General features: G+C 39.7%; 1 protein-coding gene across 5 annotated transcripts in view; it reads right to left on the bottom strand.

Moving 5' to 3' along the window:
* Window positions 1–21,253, bottom strand: part of TTC28 (tetratricopeptide repeat domain 28) — a 594,505-nt gene that overhangs the window by 405,168 nt on the left and 168,084 nt on the right. The window contains exon 1 of one of the 5 annotated variants that reach the window (XM_079943482.1): window positions 1,445–6,271. The exons of the other annotated variants lie outside the window; for them this stretch is intronic. Coding sequence (XP_079799608.1) covers window positions 1,445–1,471 — 27 coding nt within the window. The 5' untranslated portion in view covers window positions 1,472–6,271. Of the gene's footprint in view, window positions 1–1,444; window positions 6,272–21,253 lie in introns of those variants that run through there. 5 annotated transcript variants of the gene reach the window in all.

Below are 21,253 nucleotides of genomic sequence, written 5' to 3'. Positions count from 1 at the left end.
TAGGGAGAGACGCATGGATCTCTTAACTAAAACACATGAAACCAATATCACTGAAAGAAGCTCTATGAGAACTAATATATGAGAGATTCTGACTTCAGAATGCAGTAGAAATGACTTCGTTTCAAATAGCAAATTAGATATCAAAGAAAACCTTTCAATTCACCAGGCTGTACTGAAGCAGGGTTTGTTAGATTTTCTAGCAATAAAACAAATGCACAATATCTTCTCATGCATTTCACACATGATTTCTATTTCAGCTCTGATGTAAAACATGGTATCACACATCATGCCACAAAGAAAGAGTCAGTTTAGCTAGTTCAAGTAAAACACCAGGCAGCTGCTAACAGAGACAGGTCATGGCTGGGGAGAGGCACAGCACGTTCAGTTCGCTGTTTTCCTTCAAAAGAATGTCAATAAAAAACACGGCCAAATGAGGTATTTGAAGTGGGGGGAAAAGTCCTGCTACGCAGTGAACCACTGGGTTCACCTAACAGCGCCAGTCAGACAAGTTAGCAAAAGGGAGCCCTAGCCAAAGCTACAGCCGCCAACAACTTGAAGAAAGCTGTCTTTCTCCCTGAACGTCCTGGGGTAGCGACCAGTCCCACATTTAGAAACGTTATTTCTGGGACCAATAGCAATTTATTTTGATAGAACCACTGGATTTTTTTTTTCTTGAGTTCTCAACAAAGGAGCCATATTAGGAAATAATCTCGCAAAAAGCAAAGTGCCCCCTCCCCCTCTTCCCCACGATCGATGCACACACGCCCGTGCACGCTGCCACGCACAGACACACACCCGTGACAATGGCCGGCGCGTGCACTCGCGCGGGCCCACGCAGCCGCCCGGGAGCCCCGCGGGCAGAAGGCCCGGCCGGCCCGGCCCCAGGAGCTCAGGCTGGAGGCCCCGCGGCCCCTGCTGCCCAGGAACCAGCTGCTGGGCGGTTGTGCTAGGGATGCTCGCCCCCCAGCGGGGCCCTGGGGAAGCGGCTGCCAGCGGCTCAGAGCCTATTAACCCCTTGGGGAAGTAGGTGCTACAACACCCACCTGCGGGGACACTGGAATGTGTCGGGAATACAACCCCAAATGGCTCCCCGTAGACGAGGCGCCACCGAGTCCTTAGACCCTGGCAGCTCTTGGCTGGCTCCTGCAAAGCTAATCGTGTGGCTGGCTCCACCGGGCTTCTAAGGCAAAGGGATGTTTCTGAGCTGTCACCCCTGAAGAGTCTGGGCATACCAAGAAGGAAAAACTTAAGAGGGCAATGGACGCAGATCAGACTTGGTAACCCGTCCCTAAGGGACTGGTGTAAGTCCCTACAGGGACAGAGCTACTTGGACCTGCCCGTCCAGCAAACTACGGAAGGAGTGGAGGGACCCGAGGGCAACCGCCCCCTGTCACCCCTCCCTGGGTCGGGCATCAGGGCCCCGTCCCCACTCCGGGACACTTACCTTCTTCCGGGGCTGCCATTTCATCATATTTGTACAGCCGATACGTGGAACATCAAGATGCTGGCTGGGGGCTGGGGACAGATGCAGGGCAGCGGCGACTGCAAGTCATGCTGCCTCCCTCCCACCCCCTAATTCTTTCCCATATTCACTGCGAAGGGAAAGAGCCCAGGAGAGTCCAGTCTTTTCGCCTTCAGTTCAATGAAAAGTATCCCCAAACCACGAACACACTTCCCACGGGGCTAGGAAGTCCCAGCAGCAACCAGCGTACTCCTGCCAGAGCGGAGCATTTTCCCCTCAGGCCAGCGCCAGCAAAAAGAGCCTGCGGCAGGGGGTCTCCAAGCCGGCTGCAAAGACCCTCCCTCAGAGAAAAGAGGGAGAACGCAAGCTGCTGCACGAACCCAGCCGGGCTCCTGCCATCCAAACCCCTTTTGGCGAATTCTCCTCTTCTCAAAAAAAGATTAGACAAGCAATCAAACCCTCACGCGCAGCCTGGAGCAATTCCCAAAATTCTGGGTGTATTTCTCGTTTGTAAAATTTAGCAAAGAAAATTCCAAAGATCTGTAATCAGAGCTTCTTTACGCTGTTTTCTCTTCTTTCTTGGATAGCTTGGGGAAAGGATCTGCCCTTCCCGAAATGCCTACCTTCCCTGAACACTGTAAATAGGAAAACTTGGTTTGTGTGTTTAGATTTTTTTTTTTTTTTTTTTAATTCCCAAGAACCTTAGTGGGGAAAGGCTGGAAGGAAATCCTGCAAGAACCCAACTCCACAGCTCAGTCTGCACTAATGACTTCCTTCCCTTCAGTGTGAGCACAGCCTGCCCAGCTCCAGCCACACAGAGCAAATGGTTTCTGGGTCTTAGTGCCACGACATCTGTTCCAAAGCAAAAAGTAAGCACACAGTTTCAGAGGCACCTAACAGCCCCCAAGGAATCAGAGCCAGAATAGACCTACGGAATAAGGAAACCATTCCAAAAGATCTAGATTTGTGAGTTATATCGAGAGAAAAAAGGAATAGAAAAGGTTTCTAGACAAAAAGCTATATAATCTAAAAGTGTGACTTGAAGGAAAAAGATTTAAGATATCTGACAAAATAAAAATTTTAATCAAGAATAGACTCTGCTTCTCTAAATTTAGCACTAATTTTATTATTATAAAAATATTGCTATCAAGATTGAATTTCATTCAGCTTCTATAAAAATGATTCCATCCTATTTAAGGAGACACATCTCCAAATACAATGTAATTCTATTATTTGTCATCCAACATGTTTAGTAATTCTTCTCTCACCATGAGGCTACTTTGATAGCTGGGAATTGATGGGTAGTGTAAGCTACTAGAATACTAACTGATGAACATAATAATAGCAACTGATGTACCATCACTCCATTGTTTCAACAATATTTAACTTATTAATGTCAGAGTTCTATAATGCATTGGCAGGACTGGCTGATGTGGATGATTATAAGCAGATTGGACACTAACTATATCAGATATATTGTAAATGTCATTAAAATACCCAAAACAGTTAACTAAAACAAATTACTTTTGAGATTTTTTTCTAAGACTGAGAATCTGAAATTCAATGGTGAAATCATTGTCTTTTAAAAAATAATAATATTAACAAATATAGTTAAGCCATGATATGCATAATAGCTACACACCAACCTTATTACCTCTCTGCTCAATAAAACTATGAAGTGCCTATGATTCAAGCACCTATTATTTGCCAGCCCCTGTTCCAGATGCTAGAAATATGAGTAAGAGGCTATCCCTGCTCTTGAAATTACATACTGCAGGCAGCAGTCACAAATAACACCAATACTCTGTATATGTCCTAACATATCCAAATCATTCTGCACAGCTTAACTTGGATATCCTACTAACATGGAAGTTCAATAAATTCCAAACTAAATTCATCAATCTACCCCCAAATCAGTTTCTCTTCCCAGCTTTCCTATATCTGTCCATAGCACTGTCATTCTTCCAGGATCACAAACTAAAACCTTAATTAACATCATTCCTATGTCTAATCTATCACGAAGGCCTTTCACTTCTTTCTTAAACATTGCTTTCAAATTCTTACTGCTGCTATCTGAGGCTGGAGCCTCACAAAACAAACATATATTAAGTCCCAACTAGGTGCAAAACATCATGTAGGATAGAAAGGTATAAAACTAAGTCCCTATGCTAGAGGAAGTTACAAAGAAGTTAGGACAGAGCTGAAGACCTATAAGAGGACAATCAGACGTTGCGTTGGTCAGTTGAACAAATGAATTACGTGGTAAGTAGCATTCCAGGAGATGGAAGGAGAAACCATTGTAAACAGGGATGGTCAAGGAAGGTGTCACAAAGGAATCTGAAGTAGAAATTCAGTCAAATGCTCTACCACTGAGCTATACAGAGGAGATACAACTCATTCTAGAGCCAAAAGCCAAGGTCCTTACCACAGGCAGTAACGTTCTTCAGGATCTGGACCCGTCTACCTCTCAGAACTCATCTCTTACCCCTCTTCCACTCCCTTTCTCAGCCCCTGCCATACTGGCCACCTCACTGTCCCTTAAATATATCAAGCATATATGTGTTGCACCCTCTGCCTGAATCACCCTTCCTCCAGATACCCTCTTGGATCCCTCCCTTAGTTCCTTCAGTTCAAATATCATATTAGAAAGGCTGTCTCTCATCATTCCTTCTAAAATAATAGCACTATGACTGTTACCTTCTATCTTCCTTACCCTGCTACATTTACTTCATAGCCTTTATGACATATATTTTATTTATTAAATGTCTTATATCCCCAAGAATATAAATTCCAAGGGAGCAGGGACTTTACTCTGTATAATATCAACACCCAGTGAACAGTGCCTGATACAATAAGCAATCATTAAATATTTGTTGAGTGAAATAATGAAAGAAAAAGAAAAGGGAGAATAGTGTGAGCAAAGGAGGCAAGCCCATACAAGATGTATTCAAGATACAAAATATATTGACCTGCCTAAAATATAAGGCTTAAGAATGAGAACATTAGAGGCAGAAACTCTGTCTTGTTCAGCTTTGTAATCCTCAGTGCCCAGCATAGTGCCTGGCACAGCAGACGTGTTCAATATTTATGGGATAAAAGAATGAAGGGAGGGTAGAGATTGAATGATGAATGAGGGAAATTCCATTCCATTCCATTCCATATAAAGTAAAAGATACTTTGGCAAGGTATGTTGGAACCAAATGGTAGGGAACACTGTAAGGCAAAGAAATTTGGACTTTATCCTGTAGGATGCAGGGCATTAAAGGTACTAAGAGTAGTCAAGAGGCATGACTGAAGCAGCATTTTTAAGCAATCTAATATAACAAAATATTAACCATGATTTTATGAGGCTGTTTTGTATATAAACCTTTGGATTTTTAAATTATGTGCATAATTAAAATGCTTATAATGATAATTTGACAGATATGATAGATATCAAAACTGAAATTCACAGGAGTTAACTGACCCCTTCAATGCCACCCAGCAAGTCAATGGTAATGGAAGGACTAGAACCCAAGGCTTAAAAACCAACGCCTGAGTGATGGGGGCAGGAACCTACAATTGCTTAGAGGTCAAGATAAAAGTTTTTATTTTTTACTCTGCCTCTAACTTGCTATACAACAAAAATTATCAGAAGGGCAAGGCAGATGACATGAATAAATGAAACAGAGTCAGGTGTAAGATAAAAGGGAATTGTAAGGATTGTAAATCTGGAGAAAGATAAATCATGTAAAAGAGGGAATTGCTACATGCTACATAATGCTAGTCAATTGATGTCATACAGGAATATCAGTCCAACAGTGCCAGATCCTCTAAATTTTCATGAGAAGCTAAAATTTTCCTGATTTTAATTGTTTGCTCAAAAGTTTTAAAGCATCCTAACAGGCCAAACAAAACATGCCTGTAGGTCTAAATTCCATCTGCAAGTCATAATTTGTGACTGTTGATTTAACCACTCAAGGCTTCACTTTCCCATATGTAAATTAAGAGACCTACATGGTTCCTAATCTATGGGGTGGTTTTTTGAGGGCATCTGTGAATCCATATGCATACCACGCATGGTCTGTGGACTGAAGAGCAATCTCCCATGCTCAGATGTTGTTGGACTTAATAAAAGACAAAGTTACTTAAATTGGGGGAGAGGGATTCTGAGAACAGTGGACTGTAACAAAGGAAACAGAGGAAATATATTTATGTTTCGACATAATCTAAGACTTCAAAGTGAAGTTTTAAACTGGTTTTCAATTTTTTAGGTATATTTCCTTTGGGTCACTTATTTATATGGCATTTCTTTCCCTGCTGACTGGTGAGTGTTTCAGCTTTCATTTAGTAGGTACACTTGAAAGAAGACCATTACCTAGAAGCCTGTAAATATGAATACTATATTAAATCATCTTGCTTTTTTCTTTGTGCCTTTGTTTATTTATTTTGCTTATGCCAAACTGACTTGGTAATTATATCTGAAATGTTTATAGAATTACTATTATACCAGTATACTTTCTCCCTTAGAAATTATTTATATAGAGGCACCAAGCTAACACAGCTCAAAATGCTGTAATTTAGCTTATTGTTTCAAAGATACAATGTCAACAGTAAGAACACAGTTTCTCAGATATGCAGCTACTAAAAGGCGTTTGTACCACTCCATTTTTAAACATAGCACTTTGCAAATCACTTCCCTAAAGGGAGATACTGTAAAACAGTCTATTAAAGCAGTATTTTCCTCAATAACTTCTTGTCTATTCAAATCTGAACAAAAGCAAGAAAGAGGAAATGAATGGAGAAAACACACCTTTTTTCATTGTTGTGAATTTCTTCAAGATTTCCTAAGGAGTGATATGTCTGACATTGATCACAGGGTAAATGCCCAGAAAAGCTAGTTTCATAGTTATTTACATTTATTGGGTTTTAGAATATTAAACTCAATGTAAAACAGTATTTGGAAAATACATTAATTTTTCCAAAGACCTCTAAATTATTTTCAAGTATTTAAAGAGATATTAGGAAATAAAGGGACAAAAGTGGAAGCATATTTGAGACCAAAAAATTTGGCCTCATTAGTGATATTTCACACAATTGGGTGCTTTCAGAATATTAAAGGTCTTGCTTTGCTAAAAAAAGAAAACTAAAATAACCTGTTGCATAAGAATTCTGCCACACAGCAAAGTAGATGTAGAACCATGCTCCCATTCCTTGGGAAGTAAACTGTTCTACAACATCCAGGAAAAATCACCTCTAACTTTATCCACCTCACTTCCTTCCACTCTATCAGACAGTGTCAGACAGGCTGAAGCCCAATCCTGTAAATTCAACACATATTGACTGAGTACTCATTCTATACAAGGGACTCTACTAGGTACTGTGAAAGGAGACAAAAATAAATCAGATGATTTTTGCCCTTAAGGACAGAGCAGTCTTGTAAGGTTGAAGGAGAAGACAGGTACACAACTAATAAAAATAACAATAACAATAGCAGCTAACCCTACTGATCCTGCCATTCATCTGACTTTGAGAACCCAAGTTCTTAGCACAAGCTAAGTGCTAAAAGAATGAAATAATTGGGCTTCCCTGGTGGCGCAGTGGTTGAGAGTCCGCCTGCCGATGCAAGGGACACGGGTTTGAGCCCCGGTCCGGGAAGATCTCACATGCCGCGGAGCGGCTGGGCCCGTGAGCCATGGCCGCTGAGCCTGCGCGTCCGGAGCCTGTGCTCCGCAACGGGAGAGGCCACAACAGTGAGAGGCCCGCGTACCGCAAAAAAAAAAAAAAAGACTATGGGAGCCCTAAAGAGTAATTAATTCTGACTGTGGTAACAGAGACAGGTTTTACAGAAGAGGTGGCATAGTATCCTTTCAACAAGCTGAGACAATGTTTGGGGAGGAATGTGCCAGACTGAAGGAAAAGAGCATGAGCCAAAACATGGACGTATGAAAAAATGGGCCACATTAGCAAGTCATCTCACAGATCTGACACATATAACACAAGGCAAGGAAGGCACAGTGGACTTAAGGTTAGAGGGCTGTGAATGCTATTACCTTAACAATAATAATAATAACTATCATCTGTTGAGTATGTGCTAAGCATTGAAGTCTTTTATATATTTTTTTTATTCATTGATTCTTCCTAACACCTTTATGAGGAGGAACTATCATTATGCCCATTTTACAGGAGAGGAAATTAAGGCTAAAGGGTTAAGTAAATTCCCAAAGAATCATGGCTAGAAGAAAGGAAATTGGAGTCAAACTCCAAAGCCTTGTTATTAATCCCTGACTTAGAATACAATGATGAGCAGCACAGGGTTTTAATCAAGGCATTAGAAAATCTATTTGAGTTTTATGCTAACTCTGGAAGTACTGTGAAGGACAGGAAGAATATGAGAACAATAAAGACAGGAAGGCCAAATAAGTTTCTATTACAAAAGATCAATAAGGGATGAAGAGGTCTTGAATTAGGGCAGCATAAGCGGAAAAAGGCCCTTCTTGAGTGACATTTCACAAGTAGAACAGGTCCTAAGAACTTGTTACATGAAAGAGACAGAGAAGGAAGTATTTAAAGATGATCCCCAAATTTTTCGTCATCTTTTAGAAAAAGAGATACCCTACTAACTAAAATATGGATCACAGAAAGAACAGGTAGGTACTAAATTTAGTTTGAGACTTATAGGTCCGAGGTAGTGGTAAGAGATACACAGGAATGTAAAGTAGGTAGGTGGAAGGATTGTCTGGAGGTAAGGATATATATCTATGTCTACAGCTATAGCTATAAAGAGATTTGTGGGTCATTCACATAATGGTGACATGTATAAAGCTTTGGTGTAAAAAGAAAAAAATACAACATAATTCACTGCTCAGTTGGGATGGGTGGGAGACCTACCCAGTTTCCTGAGGCAGCAATTTTTATTTGGCTAATAATGCCTGGTTCAAACCTTAGATCCACCATATACTAGCTGTGTGACCCTGGATTAATTCATTTTTCTGTACCTCAATTTCCAACTCTGTAAAATGGAGATAATAATAGCAACTATCTAAGTATGGTTGTTGGGAGTATGAAACTATATATGTAATTATACACATATATAATATAACCTGTATATAATGTTATATGTTTAGCATTGTTGTTATTGTGGTTGTTTTACTATGCTAACCCTAATTTTTTTCTCTTTCTTCATCATACCATGGATTTTGTGTTGATTATATATTAAGGGCCACAAGCTGCCAGAACTAATCTTTATGTGTTTCAGTGGTAAAATCATTTTTCTAATGGGATTTCTGTTCATAACAGAGCAACTGGGACCAGGCTTACTCTCCTGGCGTAACTAGAAAACTGGATAAAATACAGGAAAAACACTGTTTTCGTACTGTTTCAGACAACAACATGCACACAGTACTATGAACCTTGAGAGAAGCAAAACAAATGAGGTAACCCCTATGATCACCCTGGATTTCTGCCTGGAGGCACTTTCCGGACCACAGAGCAGGAAGGGGATCCTAAGCAGAGCACAATGGTCGTGAGGAGACAGAGTTCAGTTTGAGGAAGCCAACGAAGCTGGAACATTCCGGGTAGAGAAACGGAGAAAATGAACTCTAAGGGGGCTACGTGGACAGGTGCTCCAGAGATCAACACAGGGGCTTCTTGAGTTCTGGTTGAATACAACGTTGCCCAATGTAGGGCAAAACTCCACAAGGCTAAGTGAAGGGAAGCTGTAAGCACAACAACTATCAGAACTCTCTAGGGCTGCAAGTCTTTCAAGTTCCAATAGCCAGAGTGGAGGGAATACCTGGGACATTCAGTAGAGACCTCAGAAAAGTCATTTCTTAACAGAAGAGGTTAACTAAAATATACTGTAAACTCACCCTAACAAAGCTTAAAAACAAATCTTGAAAAAAGCACATTTAATCTACAAGTAACTTAACTATCTGGCAGAACAAAGTTCAATACTCTTTGAAGGAAGACAACAAAATCTAGCACTCACTGAAGAAGTCCAGCATTCAGTCATTTTCCAATGAAGCTTATTAAAGGACATGGGCACTAGCCTGGAAATACTTTGTTATCTCTTTGGTAAGCAATTAATCTTTTTTCTTAAATTTTATTTTATGTATTTATTTATTTATTTTGGCTGTGTTGCGTCTTCATTGCTGTGTGTGGGCTTTCTCTAGTTGCAGCGAGCAGGGGCTACTCTTCGTTGCAGTGCGCAGGCTTCTCATTGCGGTGGCTCCTCTTGTTGCAGAGCTCAGGCTCTAAGCATATGGGCTCAGCAGTTGTGGCTCGCAGGCTCTAGAGCACAGGCTCAGTAGTTGTGGCAAACAGGCTTAGTTGCTCCGTGGCATATGGTATCTTCCCGGACCAGGGCTCGAACCCGTGCCCCCTGCATTGGCAGGCAGATTCTTAACCACTGCACCACCAGGGAAGTCCTAATCTTCCATCTTAAGAATACTATGACTGTGTTACAATTTTCTCATATAGATCAGATCAATGGACTATAATATTCTGGGCTACAATCTTGTTACTTCTCTCTACCAGGTAGCCATAGCTATAGGGCATGTGTAATTTTTCTGTTATATAATTTATCAATCTGGGAGAAACTTCAGCATATGTTATCTTTAGTTAAAATTTAGAGAATTTATCTGGAGTAAATTCAGTGGTCAGATATTTGGGGCAGAATATACAGCTTTGGGTTTATGAACCTTCTTAAAGGAATCCTGAATGTGCAAGGGTAGTAATTACATGTGTGTTTTAATACATTAAGGTTTACTTAATAAAGATGGTTGAACTGGGGGCTTATTTACTTGTGTGTTTTTAACCAAAAGAGGCTATATTTCTCTGGCTATGCTTAAAAGGAACACAGGGAAAGTAGATCTCTTTTCAATCCTATGGCAGGAAACAGGCTTTGAGAAAAGAGTCAGTAGAAAAAAAATATTATTCTTGAGGTCCATTTGGAGGCACTATACTGACTTGTTGCTATGAATTTATAAGCAACCAAATGGATCACACTCACCAAATAGACACCTGTTTATGGTTGTTGAACTGCCTGGTATCTTAACTCTCATCCTCTGTTTTGGGGGAATTCCCCATTATCCGAGTCTTGGTGGAATGTAGGAAATATCTCTCATGACAGTAACCAAAGAGGTCAGATAATTACTTGATATCCACCACCCGATAGCTGGGATAAAAACATAATACCTCTGGCAAAGTTTTTTGCCAGAAGTTTGAAAGTGAAGCAAGTGACTCAAAGAATAATGACAGAGAGAATTTACTCTAGCAGGACCCACAGAAACATCCGGTTGCTACGGTCATCAGTGCCATGGAGCTCATCACCATATACAACATCCAGCCGCAGTGGTGGTTCCAGCTCTGGCAACCAGGATACAGCAGTTACTGTGGGCCCATTATGGCTGAAATCCAGGTACCTTTTGATTAGAAGTCACAGTTGTTTTCTGTTACTTGCAACTAAGAACCGTGGCTGACTCACACAGACACATTTGATTTTGTTTATATTGGGACACAAGTTCTTCTTGCATGAATATATACGCATGAACAGATATGTATGTACGCTGGAGAGCTCCAAGGCACAGTCTTCTGCTCTCTTTTCTGCCTATAATTACTCCCTCAGATCTCAGCTAGTCCCAAGCGTCTAAATACCATCTCTTAATTGATGACACCCATATTTATACCTCAAATTCCTACCTCTCTGAGCTCCAGACTTGTATAAATAACTGCCTATTCAACATCTTCACTAAGACATCTCAACAAAATTCTTGATTTTCCCCCAAGAATCTGGTCATTCTTCAGTCTTATTTTATCTCAATTAATGGCATCTCTATTCCTCCAGCAGCTCAGGCCAAAAACTTTAAACAGTTACCTCTGATTCCGCTCCTTTCCTCGCCCTCAACATCTAATCCAATACCAAGTCCTCAGCTCTCTACCTACAAATTCTAATTCATATCCTACAACTTCACATCACCTCTACCCCTTCTTCTTTAGCCACAGTTGTCATTAATATCAACTGGACTACTACAGTAGCTTCAATTTGCTTCCTGTGATCCAGTCTCTCTGTGTAGCCAGGATGATCTTTCAATAATGTGAATCAGATCATGCAGTTCCCTGTCTGAAACCTGCTTAAGGCTTCCCTTTGCACAAAGAATAGAAAAACAAAGCCTTTACCACGTCCCACAAGGCCCTCCCTACATCATCTAGCCTCTACCTTTCACCCTCATCTCTTACCATACTTTTTTTTTTTTACATCTTTATTGGAGTATAATTGCTTTACAATGTTGTGTTGTGTTAATTTCTGCTGTATAACAAAGTGAAGCAGCTATATGTATACATATATCCCCATATCCCCTCCCTCTTAAGCCTCCCTCCCACCCTCCCTATTCCACCCCGCTAGGTGGTCACAAAGCACTGAGCTGATCTCCCTGTGCTATGCAGCTGCCTCCCACTAGCTATCTGTTTTACATTTGGTAGTGTATACATGTCAATGCTATTCTCTCACTTTGTCCCAGCTTCCCCTTTCACCCCCCCCCCAATACTTTTCCTTAACTGTGCTGTGGCTAGACCTGCCTTCTTATGTTTCCTTTATGACCTTGGTAGTTGCAGTTATGTCTGCCTGGAAATCTATTCTTCCAGAATAGATATTCCTTCTCAGTATTCAAGTCTCTTTTCAAATAATAAGTCCTCAGGGAAATCCTCCTGAACAAAATCAACTACCCTCCCCAAATTGACTACATCTCTCTTACTTCGCTTTGTTTTCTTCAAGCCACATATTACAATTTGAAATTGCATTATTTACTCATTTGATCACTATGTCACCCAACAGAATGTAAGGTCTAGGGAGTGGTATCTGTATTGTTCACCACTGTAAGTCCAGTATTTAGAACAGGTCCCAGCACATATTAAGTACTCATTAAATATTCATTCAATGAATCAGTGAAATTAATGTTGGTTATATGATAAGAATACATAGAATTTCCTTTTGCAATAAAATTTTCAGCACGGTATTTATTCATTTACCAAAGGATACTTGTAAATACATTCAGTTCTAAAAGATACACTCTCCCAGGTAACGCCAGAAGGGGCTTTTCCCGTTAAATCAGTATTACACCCTGGCCTAAGTCTGAACATGCTTAATAGAAAAAAATATAACCTTCTGAAAAATAAGCAATAATTATTCTGAAAAATAATTATTGCCCAATAATGTTTTTTATTTAAGAACTCCAGTGCTATCACTTTCTATTTTCATTTATATTAAAGAGACTCTTACATTAACCCAAAAATGGGTAGATAAAATGATCTTTAAGATAGTTTAATAAATAAATTAAAAACACTTTGAAAACCTTAGATGAAGTACAAATCACTTGTCAAAAGTACAATCTCATTTGTCAAAACATGAAAATGAGAAAAGAGAAGACACAGAAATAACAGGCTCAGAGCTGCCAAACTGACAGGCTGTCTTAAGTGAGATAGTCAAAACATTCATATGCTAATTTTTAAAGTGCTGTCTATCTGGCCATCCATATAAAAACGAGAGGGCTTTTTCTTCCTATTTCAAAAGTATATGAATGGGTCATATAGTGGACACTCTGATTACAAATTAAGCAATAGCAATTAAGATCATAAAGAATTTTCTGTTTATTCTGAATGCACATATAAGACAAAAACTAACTTGCATGGAAGGTAATTCAGAAGATCCAACCCCCACAGAAACACTCTTTATCAATTATACCATCTAGGGCTTCCCTGGTGGCACACTGGTTGAGAGTCCGCCTGCCGATGCAGGGGACACGGGTTCGTGCCCCGGTCCGGGAAGATCCCACATGCCACGGAGCGGCTGGGCCCGTGAGCCACGGCCGCTGAGCCTGCGCGTCCGGAGCCTCTGCTCCGCAATGGGAGAGGCCACAGCTGTGAGAGGCCCACGTATTGCAAAAAAATAAATAAATAAATAAAAATGATACATTGCCAATCCTTCACACTCAATAAATCTGAAGTTCAGTGGACACTTTTAAAAAAAAAATTATACCATCTAACACAATTATTGGCAGTCTTCTGCACGTAGAATACGGTGCAAAGGATGACTTTCCATGTTAGTAGCTGGGGTTAGCTATATACTGTAAATTACAAAAGTTGAATAGCAAATAACTACCAAAATATACGAATACTATTTTAACCAAAATATACAAATACTATTTTAAATTATTTTCCTTTTTGATTTAGTATCTTAAAGGATTTTCATGTTCACATTTCCACTAGGTATTCCTCCCTCTTGCAACACTAATAATTCTAAACAAAAGAGCATCTCTTTGAAATGCTCTGTTTACTGGGGTGATGAATCTATCATCAAATCAACACTTTCGTGTATCATCCCACCTGCTGGGATGAGGAATCCAGTCTAGCAATATTACTGAAGTTTTGCTCAAATTTGCTTTGTTAAGAATGTTGGTGTTTCAAAGTGGCGGGGAGTGGGGGGAGTGGTGGTGGGATGAACTGGGAGATTGGGATTGACATATATACACTAATATGTATAAAATGGATAACTAATAAGAACCTGCTGTATAAATAAATAAAATAACGTTAAAAAAAAAAAAAGAATGCTGGTGTTTCCAGACTTGGATTCAGATGTTCTGCTGCTAAAAAAGAAAGTGACACATACTGTATGATTCCATTTATATGAAATGTCAGAACCGGCAAAAAGTCGATTAGAGACAGAAAGTCGATTAGTGAGTGGTTGCCAGGGTCTGGGCAGTAGGAGAAAGGAAGAGTGGCTGCTAATGGGTACAGGGTTTCTTTGGCGAGAGATTAAAATGATTTGGAATTAGATAGTGGTTGCACAATTTAGTGAATAAATGAAAAACCACTGAATTGACACTTTAACAGGGTAAATTTTATATGTGAAAAATATCACAATAAAGCTGTTATTTTTTTAAAAGGTGATCAGCTTTCCCCAATTCACAGAAAAATTAAGTTAATACATAATTCTCTCTACTTAAAACTTTTTCTCTCATAAATTTTTAAATCTTTGGCATGAGCTATCACTCACCTTCTAGCACCAGACAACAAAAATTAAAAATTAGCAAACTAATGTCAGTATGAAAAGTTGAGAAAACAGATCAACAACATTCTTGGTTAAATGGGTTATTTTATTCATGGACATGTGCTGATGATATTAATTTATTTTAAGTATGTACCACAAAACCATTTTCTGTAATTATCATCTATAGAGCATTTGAAAGATATAATAAAATGTCAATATTTTATAGCATTCCACTAAGAATACCATAGCTCTATATGGTGTCTGGTTTAGACACATTAGAACCAATGAAACAGAACAAAGCTAGTAAGGCCAAATAAAGATGAAACTAATCTGTATTTTTTTTTTTTTTTTTTTTTTTTGCGGTACGCGGGCCTCTCACTGTTGTGGCCTCTCCCGCTGCAGAGCAGAGGCTCCGGACGCGCAGGTTCAGCGGCCATGGCTCACGGGCCCAGCCGCTCTGCGGCATGTGGGATCTTCCTGGACCGGGGCACAAACCCATGTCCCCTGCATCAGCAGGTGGACTCTCAACCACTGCGCCACCAGGAAAGCCCTAATCTGTATCTTTATAACAACATATTCTAGCCTAATATGGTTCATCTATGACTACAAACTCTTAAAAAAGAAAAAAAAAACTGCACAAACCTTTCTCAACTGCCCCCAAAAAGTAGGTGGAAAGGTTGTTTCTTATAATTCTCAACAACTTTAGCACCACCATTTCAAACATAAAATTTTTAAATTTCAATCCTAAAACACAGTGACTATTCTGTGTCAGAATCAGTTCCAACTTAAGAAAAAGAAATCTTAAAAAAAACAAAAACAAAAACCTCTGCTTCCTGAAGCAGTCAGATCGTAATGACAAGTAACAGTCACAATTTTCATACCTGCTAAGTGTAATGCTATTTATTTTATTAAACCCTCATTTTTTCTGTATCTTAGTCAACTTATTTGGACTTTCTAGGTATAAAATATGTTTCCTGTAAGTATTTTTGTCTTAATTTTATATGAAACCCTGTTTAAACGTTTTACCTCAAAAAGCTTAGAGTACAACTCAAAATAATAATAAAATGCATTTAAATGGATAAAGAACCTGGGTCTGAGGATTGAGACACAGAAAGAGAGAGGAAGGATGAAAGGAAGGAAGAGAGGGAGGGAGGGAGGGAAGAAAGGTAACAAATTCATCCAGAAAGAAATACAAAACCTAGTAGAGTTTAGTTTGAAGGTAGTATGGACTTCATTCAAACTTATATCTAAAAACCACTCTGAAATGGGTGAGACAATTTGAAAAATTCCAGATGTGTCTAAGCCTGGTTTTCAATAACTTTCTCAATAATCTCCCCAAAAATAGAAGTTCTAATACAAACCAGGATTTGGTAAAGACAGAAACATCAAAAGATATGTTCCTAAACAAGAGGCTTAATCTTTTTTTAAAAGTCAGTTTCTGAAAGGTAGTATTGAAATATTTACCCTAATAATAAGTGTAGTCTTGTTTTACCAGATCATTAGCATATCATGCATTCCAGTAAAAAAGATCTCCTACCTGTAAGCGTGTGTCTGTGTGTGTGTGTCTGTGTGTGTGTGTGTGTGTGTGTGTGTGTGTGTGTGTGTGTTGTGTGTGTGTGTGTGCGCGCATGAGCTAGGAGTGGCTTGGGAGTTTTTATATTCCTACTCGGAAGACCTTATTCTTTTTTTTCTAATAGAAAGGCTAAAGAAGGTGAGTGGAACCTGACACAAACTGCCTTGCCCTCCAACCTTTCTCTCAAAGTGCCACCTGCTTCCCTCTTCCAGGTCAGGTCGGTCCACCCATACTCCAAGATCAGCTACTGCTTTTTGCAAAAAAAGTATATATTAGCAAGCTCTTTTTCTTGTTACTGCTGTTGTTCCATATTAACGAGGCAATTATCTTGTGTTCAATCTCCTAAACTGATGCCTTGGTACCTATTCCTTATCCAAGTTTTTTCTTCCTTGTCTCCAAATACCCAGAAACCTGAACCAAAGCCTGGCTCTTGCCCTCACAAACAACTTGATACCTGACTTATATACTATCTGACTCTGATCTTTTGTATGTATCTACTATTTTGGATTGTCCTCTGCTCTCAAATAGCCCAGACTTGGTTGTAACTATCAGTTTCAAGGCTGTCCTTTCAGGAAATGTTTCTTGTCCTGTGGAGGAAGTATAGGGAGGTGGAAGAATACGTTCATTGAGAAAAAGGGTTAAATACCAACAAATTTTATGTTACATATGTTTTACCACAATAAAAAAAATCGAAAATAAAACAAAACAAATAACAGAAGTGAACCTCAGAATATATAGGAAAAGAGTAGCTCTTTGATGAGACCCTAAAAGGAGATACAACTAGGATTATCAGGATAGAAGTTGAATAAATGAAAGAAGCCAGGTCAGAGTTGAAGTATGTTAACATGAAGGTTCTATTTTATTTATTTATTTTTTTGCGGTACGCGGGCCTCTCACTGTTGTGGCCTCTCCCGTTGCGCAGGTTCAGCGGCCATGGCCCAAGGGCCCAGCCGCTCCGCGGCATGTGGGATCCTCCCGGACTGGGGCACGAACCCGTGTCCCCTGCATCGGCAGGTGGACTCTCAACCACTGCGCCACCAGGAAAGCCCAACATGAAGGTTTTAGGATTAGGATGTTTGAGTCCAGAGATAAAGTCATGGGTAAAGGTTGATTATGGTGAGATACTTTTTTGTTTAACTAGTTGTAGTTATAAAGTTAAAATATATTATGGTAAAATGTGAACAGATAGAAGAGTATAAAATAAAAATTTTAACTCGTCCTCCCCATCCCTGAACTCTTGTATGCATATACAAACATTTTTTCCAACTCACATGAGATAATACTTTACATATGGACCTACAGCTTGCTTTTCCACCCAAAAGAATATCTATGACATCTCATGAGCTACCTCCACTAATTTAAAATAGCTACAATTAGGGACTTCCCTGGCGGTCCAGTGGTTAAGGCTCTGTGCTTCCAATGCAGGGGGTGCAGGTTCAATCCCTGGTCAGGGAACAAAGATCCCACATACCATGTGGCATGGCCAAAAAAATAAATAAAATAAAATGGCTACATCATATTCAAAATACAATAATTTAATTGACCCATTGGTAGGATATGTTTATCTATGGTCTGCCTTTCCAGGAGTATCTGGCACACTACCGTGCTTGTTCTTCATTGTGGCCTCCTTGCCTATTGTCATTATTTCATTTTCTACAGTTACCTTCCAACTGCCTAAAACTTTGTTAAAGATAGGATCTCTATCATTTCAACTTTATACCTCCAGTACCTGTAATGGTGCCTAGTACACAGTAATATTAAATACTTACTTTGTTGAATGAATGAATGAATGACCATTGACTTATCCAAAGAAAAATGGCTGGGCTTCCCTGGTGGCGCAGTGGTTGAGAGTCCGTCTGCCGATGCAGGGGACATGGGTTCGTGCCCCGGTCCGGGAGGATCCCACATGCCACGGAGCGGCTGGGCCCGTGAGCCATGGCCACTGAGCCTGCGCGTCCAGGGCCTGTGCTCCGCAGCGGGAGAGGCCACAACAGTGAGAGGCCCGTGTACCACAAAAAAAAAAAAAAAAAGTCTCCCAACTCTTGGCATGAAGAATATCAACTAGAAAAATATAAAGCTTAAACTTCCATTGTTTGGCATGGCAAAGATGCAAGAACTTCCAAAATTAGGTATCAGAGAAGGTGGCTTGGGATATCTTGCCAAGATATCTTAGGTATCTTGGGATACCCTACCCAAGAGGACTGCCTGGAGGCGAGGGGATTCCGGTAGCAGGAGGCTTTAGATTATATCTCTAGAGATAGACATTGAGAGAGGTTGGAAGAGACAGAACTGGAACTTAGACTCTCATATTAAGATACTGCGATGGAGAAGTTCCTAAAGTGTCCTTCAAAATACTCATACATGTGCTTCCATAAGAGAACTAGCATTTGTACACCTGCCAATGGTGACCAGAGAAACTGCAACAATCAACAGTGAGTGAGCTACAAGTGCACCAGTAAAGTGAGAGACATTAAACTCTTTCCATTTCCTTCCTTCTAATACACTGGAAGAGCTAGATATCCAGAAGAGATGGGGGAAAAAATTTCATGATGGGCCACTGGCTCTGGAGAAAGGGGAAGGGAAGAACTTTAAACTGGAAATACTACTGGAGTTTTAAATTGAAATTTTTTAAATACCCCAAAGTACACAGAAAGTTATGGAACTGGGAATCTGCCCAGAAAGGGGGATTTGACAGGACGTGGATGAAGGAAGTGATTATAGGAAAATAAAGCCATGTCATGGTTGTAGCCCGATAAGCCAGATGCTAATTTACCATATCAGCACCTTTATTTTCCTGATTATGTGCATATCTTTCATAATCTGTTGATGATGCTTACCTTTCAATTTTCTTTAGGAAAGATTTTTCCTATCTATGAAAAAAGACTAAATTTGTGTATGATAAGATTTTATTGGTCTTCATTTGCTCACTTCAAAAGGGAAAAAAATCCTCAGGCTTGTATACTCCTTAGAACAAAATTTAAGATGAAACATCCTCTTTCTCTTTCAGTATCAGGACTTATTCTTTATCTCTACTTTTTCTACTATCTCTAAGTTCCTCCTGTTATCACTTCATATTCAACACTGGAAGAGATGATACTTACCTGGTGATCCCTCCCAGGATTTTTACATCTACGTAACTGAACTACAGCATTCTTCACTGCTTTAATATCCTCTTCCAGAACAGAACGAAGCAATACCACTTGGAAGCCATTTATATTAAGCCAAATTTCAACTCACAAAAGAATTTGAAATGACCTGATATTGTAGTATTTTATAGACTTCACACCAGATGCTTTCCATTTTATAGACTCCCCCAAATTTCTTACTGTTACTCTGTGCCTCTGTGTCCAATGATCATATATTATCAGCAGAACCATAAAACATCATAGATTTACATTTCTGGTTACTCACTTAGGTTTACAAACTTTGGTTTCTCTCATTTGGGAGAAAAATTTTTCTTCAGCTGTCTTACTGAAACACAATCATTAGGGTGAACTCTACATGTAGGAAAATTACAGGAATACAACAGGTCAGAGATAAATAATGAGAAGAAAACCAGAAGCTAACTTTTAATTTTCAAAAATATATATCTAAATTCTAGAAATGGTCAATTATCCAAGTTTATAATAGGCACAAAATAAGTGTTCTCTTGGGATGATTATGTTAGCCAGGGTTAGATTTAGCTCCAGGTAGTAGATAACTCAAAATAACAGTGGCTTACCTAAGAGAGAAGTTTAATCTTCTCCTATATAAACAAAGTCCAGAGATCAGAAGTTCAAGGCTGATATATTATGTCCACTATCATCAAGAATCCATTCCCCTATCTTGCCTCCCCCAATCTTTAATACATGGCTTTCACTACAGTTCAAATAGCTGCTTAAGCACCAGCCATCATATCTACATCCCAGCCATCAGGAAGGAGAAAGCAAGAAAAGCACATCTCTCCCTATAAAGATTTCCTAGCAATTGTACTAGACACTTCTGATTACATCCCACTGGCCAGAATTTAGTTTCATGAATACACACTAGCTATGAGGTTGAGTAGTCTTTATTCTGGGTGGCCAAAGGTCCAGTTAATAACGGCAGAGTTTATTCCATTTAATAACGGAAAAAAAAAAAAAAGGAAGTGAATACTGGGGAAGAGCTAGCAATTTCTGCCTCAGTGATGATCACATTTTGTTGTTTCCGAGCACCAGGACTTAAGACCTCAGGCAAGTCAATTTCATTTTCTCAATCAAAAGTGTCCCAACGGGCTTCCCTGGTGGCGCAGTGGTTGAGAGTCCGCCTGCCAGTGCAGGGGACATGGGTTCGTGCCCTGGTCCAGGAAGATCCCACATGCCGCGGAAAGGCTGGGCCCGTGAGCCATGGCCGCTGAGCCTGCGCGTCCGGAGCCTGTGCTCCGCAGCGGGAGAGGCCACAACAGTGAGAGGCCCGCGTACCACAAAAAAAAAAAAAAAAAAAAAAGTCTCCCAACTCTTGGCATGAAGAATATCAACTAGAAAAATATAAAGCATACAAACTTTCAGTTATAATATGAGTAAGTTCTGGGATCTAATGTACATCATGGTGATTATAGTTAATAATACTGTATTATATAATTGAAGGTTGCTAAGAGAGTAAATCTTAAATGTTCTCATCACAAGAAAAAAGAACGGTAATCATGTGACCTATGGTGGTAATCATTTTGCAGTATATGTGTTTACACAATGTTATATGTCAATTATACCTCAATAAAGCTGGGGGGAAAAAAGAAATAAAAATACCAGAATGTACAGGGTTATATTGAGAATGCCAAGAGATTCTTAACTTAGACACAGCAGTAAATTTCCCAAGGACTTTAAATAGCATTTGAGCAATGGAAGGAAATAAAACAATGCTGATTTGATGCTCTCTGTTTCTTCTTTCCCCTTGAGATCTTTCCGCCATGTTGCAGGTACAGACATCAAAAAATTCCACTGTAAAGCATCAATGGTATATAAAAGATGGCACACCAAACAAAAGTAAAAAATCTAAAGAAATCATACAGAGTACCAAGAATGTGAAATGTGATTTGGCACTAAGACTAGCAAAGAGCAGCACAGTGTGTGATTAATCCTGCATGGCCACATTTACATCTCTAATTTGCTCATATAAATGCATTAAGCCAGATGGTTTTAGAGACTAGCACTCTGCATATACTCGTGGGTCAGCACCC

Source organism: Stenella coeruleoalba, assembly GCF_951394435.1.
Source record: "Stenella coeruleoalba genome assembly, chromosome: 14".
Lineage (NCBI taxonomy): Eukaryota > Metazoa > Chordata > Mammalia > Artiodactyla > Delphinidae > Stenella > Stenella coeruleoalba.
Note: the sequence above shows the minus strand (reverse complement) of the source record. Positions and strands in the feature narration are given on the sequence as shown.